At 57.2% G+C, this 6,887-nt stretch overlaps 1 protein-coding gene across 1 annotated transcript; it reads right to left on the reverse strand.

The window, feature by feature from the left end:
* Positions 1–1,547: 1,547 nt before the first annotated feature.
* NKX2-5 (NK2 homeobox 5) lies at positions 1,548–3,129 on the reverse strand. The gene is made up of 2 exons (XM_005142671.2): positions 2,847–3,129; positions 1,548–2,155 (listed from the first exon to the last, which is right to left on the reverse strand). The coding sequence occupies exons 1-2, from the start codon at positions 3,127–3,129 to the stop codon at positions 1,548–1,550; spliced, it is 891 nt and encodes a 296-aa protein (XP_005142728.2).
* Between the last annotated feature and the right edge of the window lie 3,758 nt (positions 3,130–6,887).

Here is a 6,887-nt window from a genome sequence, read left to right on the forward strand (position 1 = left end):
CAGCCACCCTGTCTCCATCCCTGTTTACTGATGGGACCGATATGGCAGAAGCAGGAGAGGTTGCAGGTTCCCTTAATCGCCTTGTCACTGGGCCGGACAATCTCAGACACTCAGAGGATGTTTTGACTGCGCTGAATTACAATGTTTGTTGTTTCTCACTCCCAATAATTGACATTTGATAGCGACTACTGTAAAAGCGGCCGGGAGGCTGGAGCTGAGGCCGCGGAGAGGCAGAGAGCCGGCAGTGGGAGCCTTCTTGCTGCCGGAGCAAGCGGGGGGGTCCTTTCTCCTCTCCCTGGTGGGCACAGGGTGCGGTGAGGCTGTGGCAACCTCCCGCAGATGGGCTGTGCGCGGCTCCCCTCCAGCAGAGCCCGATCCCCTCTGCTGGGGGTGTGTTTTGATCCCCTCTTGCATCGCTCTTCTGTGCAGGGAAGAAACCAGCCTCCCGCTCCCGGGGACTCGGAGCGACCGGGACACGGCCCGAGGCATTGCGGGGCTGCCCGGGCTGTGAGCTCAAAAAGCTGCTTTAAATTGTATTTTTTTTAAATACGTTGAAATACGTCAAAATACAACCAGCGTTTGCGGTCTTCAAAAAGTGAATTGTTTGGAATTACTGGAGGGCTACACAAAGGCGGGGGGGGACCGGCAGGCCAAGGGGCCCGGAGCGGACCGGTGAGAGCCCCCGGGAAAGGCGCTCGTAGCTCGGGGGATGCTGGGGAGGACCGGGTGGACCGGGCCGCGTGAGGAACGCCAGGGACGCGTAAGGTTAAGCCACTCTCTTTAATGACAACTCGCTGATCTCCATCAGCTAGTACAGCAAAGGGAAACACGTACGAACGGGCGGCGGGGCAAGGGGCGGACAGTGCATTTCAACTCTAATTCACGGTTTAGTGCATAACCCTACGGGGACCTGGCGGGTCGCAATGTCTGTATTCTCGGCCGGGGTGTGAGTAGGGGGGTCTGTCCTCCTCCGAGCGCTGGCTGGAGCAGCCGCCGGCCCCTCTCCCGGCCCGGTACCGAGGAGCAACCGATGTCTGCGTCGGCGTGAGCGGCCCCGCGAGTGGAGACCTGGGGGCTTAGCGCGATGCTGAACTGGCCAGAGAGCGGGGACCGGACGGGAAGTGCAACAATTAAATGTGGATCTCATTAATAATTAATATAGAGTAAAAATTTATAAAAGTTGCAAGGTTTGGGTAGCTGCTGTTGGGACCAAGTCAAGCGAAATGCCCGGCTGCTTTAGAGGAAGGAAGGAGGGGAATTACCAGGGGGAACCGGTAGAAGGGGGAGCCGGGAGCTGCGGGAGGCTCCCCGCTCTGTTCCCGCCGACAGTGCAGCCATCGTACGAAATACTGGAGACCCCCTCCCCGTGGAAATGGCCGCCAGGCTAGTGACCTCCGCCGGGATGCTGCATTGAACTGTCCTCACCCCCCCGTAGCCTGGATATGTCCCGAGACCGGCTCGCAGGCGCGGCCGGGGCCCCTCCATCACAGGCGCCGGGGTCTCGCTGGTGGCCGTGGTCCACGGAGGGGAGCGGGGCAGGGGCGGCTCTACCAGGCTCGGATCCCGTGTAATGTGGAGATCCCCGCGTTTCCCTGCGGGATGGGTGTCTGCACGGAATTCAAGTCCCCTACGCTGAAGTTCATGAAGTTATTGCCGGCCGCCGAGGGCTGCATGGTCTGCATGGACGGGTAGTTGCAGTTGTAGTTGGCGTTGCAGGCGGGGCTGTTGTAGTTGGTGTACGCGGGGTAGGCGTTGTAGCTATAGGGGTTAATGCTGACATTGTACGGCGAACTGTAGGGAGAAGATTCCCCCAGGCAAGGCTTCCCATCGCGGACCAGTACAGGCACCGCTATCCGCCGGGGGGGAGGGATGCCCACCATTTCGAGGGTCTGATCCTGTCTCTGCCTTTTGCATTTATACCTTCGATTCTGGAACCAAATTTTCACCTGGGTGGAGGTGAGCTTTAGGACGTTCGCTAGATGGTCTCTTTCGGGAGCCGAGAGGTATTTCTGCTGCTTGAACCTTCTCTCCAGTTCGTAGACTTGGGCTTGAGAAAAGAGGACGCGAGGTTTCCTCCTTTTCCTCTGTCTGGGCCGGTCGGGATCTTCCAGGTCTCTCTTCTCCTGCTCCAGGCTCTTGTGCAGGGAACACAGTTCTGCAGGAAAATAAACGGGCAAAGGAAAAAGGAGAAGGGGGGGGTGGGGTGAGGGGAATGTGCAGAAAAGACATAAAGCAACCTTCAGTAAACAGCCTACTCCACGACTGAGTCCCGGCTCCTTCCTAGCAATTGTCGGCCTCGCTGTGCCTCGGTCCCGCAGGCCGCTGCGGCCACCGGCCCTGCCCTACTATTTAAGTACCTCTTTAGAAGTTTTCCATCGGTCTTCGTTAGTTTGTTTGTCTGTTTGAAAAGGATGCTCCATGCACTGATTTTAGTCGCAACTGCCTCTGCCACAGCTTGGGTTTATGCTGTTGGTCTTTGTACTGAATCCCACCCTGACCCACTGGTGTAGTCAGCCAAGCGAATTAAGAAATAGATTTGTCGCCTAATCTCTGGACTCGAGGCCTCATGTATCATCCTGCAGCCTTGCCCGGGCCGTCGGGCAGCCGGCACGGCAGCGGGCACAGCCACAACCGCTGTCGGGGACCACGGGGGCAGCCGCCGGGCCGGGTCAGGGGATGCTGCCCGCGGTGGCTCTCTCCGATCCTGCACCACGGGCCTGGCGGGGGGGATGAAGATGCTCTTTCTCCCTCCCGCAGGCTCGCTCTGTCCCCGGGAGCTCTAGGCTGGGGATCCCCTTCCCCCTTCCTCCCTCTTTCTCAGCTCGGGTAGCACCGATGCTCTTTACCTTTCTTATCCGCCTTGGCCTCTTTGGCTGAGTCCATCTCCACGTAGCTCTTAACGTAGTAGGAGCCAGGGAAGGTGGTTTTGGCGGCCTCGGGCAGCTCCTCCCGCGTGCCGGGTAGGGCCGGGGGTTCGGCACCGAACGCCTCTTGCTTGAAGGTGGCCAGCATGCAGGACGGGGAGGCCAGCGAGGAGAGCTCCATGGAGGCCAGGCCGCTCTGATGCTGTTCCAGGTTCAAAATATCCTTGACCGAGAAGGGCGTCGTTGTCACAGGGCTAGGAAACATTGTGGAGGAAAGCGGGGCAGCGGCCGGAGCTCAGGGTCATGGAAAGGGAGTTGAGAAGCAGCCAACCTGGAGCAGTGGTGGAGCGTGGGCTCACGGAGGGGGCACATAGCATTCCAGCGAGTAGCCTTGATTTGTGCACTGGAGGCAGGTAGGACCAGACCATAAGGGAAGGGAAGGAGGGACTAGGCAGTTTTTGGGTGACTTTAGCTTTCTATTGGCCAACATTGCAGTGATGGTATGAGAGATGCAAAGTTCCATGTCACCTAATATAGTAATACATCTCAAAAACATCTCCACTCATTTAAAGGGGCGGCACTGTATTTATCCAGCTTTTCCCCGCTGAGTTTGTTGATCCATTAAAAAAAAAGGAATTCAGAATGGCCTAGTGTGTACAAAGCCACTATCTGATGCCATCTATCATACAGTCAGATTAAATAAACAGGCCGGGAGGAAACCATCAACCAAATATGTGCTGATTTCATTTTTTTTTAAGAGAGTGAATGGAGGTTTCGATTTTACTGTTCTGCAATATCCGATCGCACGAACTAGAAAACGGGAGTTCACTGTTGTGTGGTGCCTGCTTAAGGTTTATATAGATACTCTGAAGCAGCGCCTGCAAATTCTGGCTGATAGGAGAGAGTCTCTAAATAGGAGGGGTCCCCCCCTCTGTAAACCTTTCAAACAAACCCCCAGCACGTCTGGGGCAGAAGAAAAAACAACGTAAAGCCGCGGTTTGAAGGTGGTGTAAAATATGTAGGGGTCCTGGAGAGCAAGTCAAAGCAACCGGCCGCTGGACTGCGGCCGGGAGCGGGGGTGAGTCCTAGTGCGGCCGTGTCCCTCAGGATCCCCGGGCAGAATTGGGACCTCAGTGACTTAACGCGTTTACAGTCGCTAACATGAAAGTTAGCGACGAAGTCTCAGGTTGAGAAGGGGCGTTACGGCACTTTCTGCCTTCGGGGGGCGAGGAGCAATATAAGCATAAAATCCATCTCCTTCAGCGCTCCACTGCCCGGGTGGCGAGGGACCCGCTCTTCCCCTCCTAGCCCCGGTGCAGCTGAGGGCCGGAAGGCGAGTGGAGAAGCCCCGCGACACTGCGATGAGTTGCGGGGTCCCTCGGCAGTGCCCTGCTCGAGTTCCTCGTCCCTCAGCAGACGGAAGAAACCCTCCGAGGAGAGAGAAAAGGCGGCACCTGCCCGCTCTGGGCTGCTCCTTCCTGATGGTACCTGCTTACTGCTCCCCTCCCCACTTCCCCCTTTGTGACTCGGGCTCCTTTTTGGGCGATTCAATGCAGGATATTTTGGGGGACTATGCTGTGGCTTTCTCCCACTCCCCGGATACCGCCGGCCGGTGCAGCGGCAGCCCCAGCGCTCGCAGCCCCTGGCTGCAGCCGTCCGAGGCTGTCCTGGGCGCGGTTTGCTGGAGAACCGGATCCGGATCTTGCAGTGACAGTTGTAGCGATTACTGAGTACGGGGAGGCCTGAAATATTGCTATTTAATGAGGGGAGGGGGCCGGCCAAGCGGCCGTCTCGTTCTTCGCGGCTGTGCTTCCTGCAGAATTCCCTGGGAAACCGTTCTGAGGGGGTTTCCTCGATTGCAGAAGGGATGAAGTGTCTGGGGAAGGCGGAGGCGACCTTAGTCGCCCGGCTCAGGAGAGGGGTCTGCGGCAGGACTTTGCGGGGTGCCAGCGGCCCCCCCCTTACCGTCTGCATCTCCCGGGGGTCTTTCTAACGGCGTTGCCTTCCTTTTATTACAATCTTATAGGAATAGAATAGATAAATACTAAAATATTGAAGCAATCACATTGTGTGTCGTGTGTCCCCCCCATTATCCGGACCGGCAGCAGCAGGTTCGCCTGCCGCAATGGCATCCACTTCCCTCGGGACGTTTCAAACAGGGTCCAGAGCTCCCGTCCTCCATCCTGGGCCCAAACCGCCCTTCTCGGGTCGGGTCCGGAGCCCGCAAGGCAGTGCACGGCGAACCCAGAGGGCAAAGCGGCCCCCGTCCGGTGGGGATCCCGGTACCTGCCCCAGAGCGCGGCCCCGGCGGAGAGCTCTGCCTCCAGCGGGGAGGGAGCTGCCGTCCACAAACCGCCATTAATCGAGGGCTGACGGCTTCCTCCAGACCCCCAATCACACGGCGGCTCCCGATCGATGTGGGCCCGGCTGTAGAGGGTGGAAGTGATTAATTGAACGATAAGCCGGAGCTATCATTTGGAATGTCATTAATGCGTCGGGGAGACATTCATTGGAGACAGACAGCGTTATCTCCGCTTTATCTTCAACAATGCATCACTTTTAATACTGCGGTTTAGAAACAAATGGGGGCTTTAGCCTTAGCCCTTCTCTTCGTGTTTATATTTTTGGAAGAAGCACAACTAGTGGGAGTCCCGGGTTCGGCCCCCTGATAAATGAACATTAGCACTTTTTAGAACTACTGTATCAACAAAAAGAGCTGCAGGGCCGCAATAATTGGTGAAAAAGCAAACACTCCAAGAAGAGAGGCCAGGTCTGCTCTGTGTCCGCTTGATTGATGAATAAGTTACTGACATACAGCAGCTCACGGACTTTCCGGGTCGGGGCTCGGCACCCATTCCCCCCCTCCCCGGCTTTCTCCCTTTCTCGGTGCTCCCCACAGCCCGCTGAAGCCAGGCTGCAATTGCAAACGGCGTTTCGGGCGAGGGCAGCTGAGCAGAGAGGACATAAGGGACCGGTTCCGGAAACCGGTTCCGGTTCCCTGAACCCACGGGCATGGGCGAGGGAAGCCCCCACCCGACCTCCCCCGACTGTACCCTCTTTGGGTCATCTTTTGATCGCAGTCCCATGGATGAGAAATCATAATCGCGTTTGAATAACACGGGAGAATGAGCATATGGAGTCAGGGAACCCGGAAGAGCGCCCTGAAGCACCTTCTCCAGCCCACCCGGGACCCAGGCCCCGAGGGAGTTCGAGGGGCAGACGGGACGAGCAAAGCCGCTGCTGTTTTCTGGTTGCAAGGGGAAAGCGTGGGGTGCCCTGCTCCCTCACCCCAGGTTTGCAGGTTGCTGTCGCTGCCCCTCGGGACTGAGCCGGGCCCCCGCACCCAAAAAAAGCCTCTCTCAGGCGAGGATTGTCTTCCTCACCCGGTTGCAGCTCCTCTCCGGTACTGCTATAAATGCGGTTTTCTTGCTCAAAACAAACAAACAAAATACGCCACCCAGCCACGCAATTAGCTGCGGAGAGCACATCCTCTGCCCCGAGCTTTCGACACCTCGGACTGTGCAGAGAGAGAGATGGGGCCTTTTAAAAAAGTTTTCCTCTTAATCCCAGTCGGTTACGATGTCCAGGGCTCCCTCCCGCTCTAATTCCCGGCTATCTCCCGAGGACTGTTTATACCTCACCAGTAAACGCCGGGATTTGAAACCTTGTCACTAATTGAGTGCTAACACTTCAGGTGCTATAGATTTGTTAAGAGGCAGTAGTCCAGAAATAGCCTATTAGGGTTTCTTTGGGAGAACTTGTGCCAATCTCCCTGTTCCCATCGTGGGCGGCGGCAGCCGCTGGGACCATGGGATCTCTCTGGGTCCCCGAGGGGTCCCCAGGGTCTTTTGACCAGTTATTTATTTCAAACGATTATGAGGGATGCTATACGGTAGGGAACCCTGGTTAAATAAATTCTTCTGGCGCGGTCCCTGGGCTGCCGTCCTTGTCCGCCGTGGAGGGGTCCCTCCGGGGTGCGGGGGAACCGCCCTGAGGCTGGGGCCGAAAATGGGTTTCCTTCTG

This window comes from Melopsittacus undulatus, chromosome 10 (genome assembly GCF_012275295.1).
Source record: "Melopsittacus undulatus isolate bMelUnd1 chromosome 10, bMelUnd1.mat.Z, whole genome shotgun sequence".
Taxonomy (NCBI): domain Eukaryota; kingdom Metazoa; phylum Chordata; class Aves; order Psittaciformes; family Psittaculidae; genus Melopsittacus; species Melopsittacus undulatus.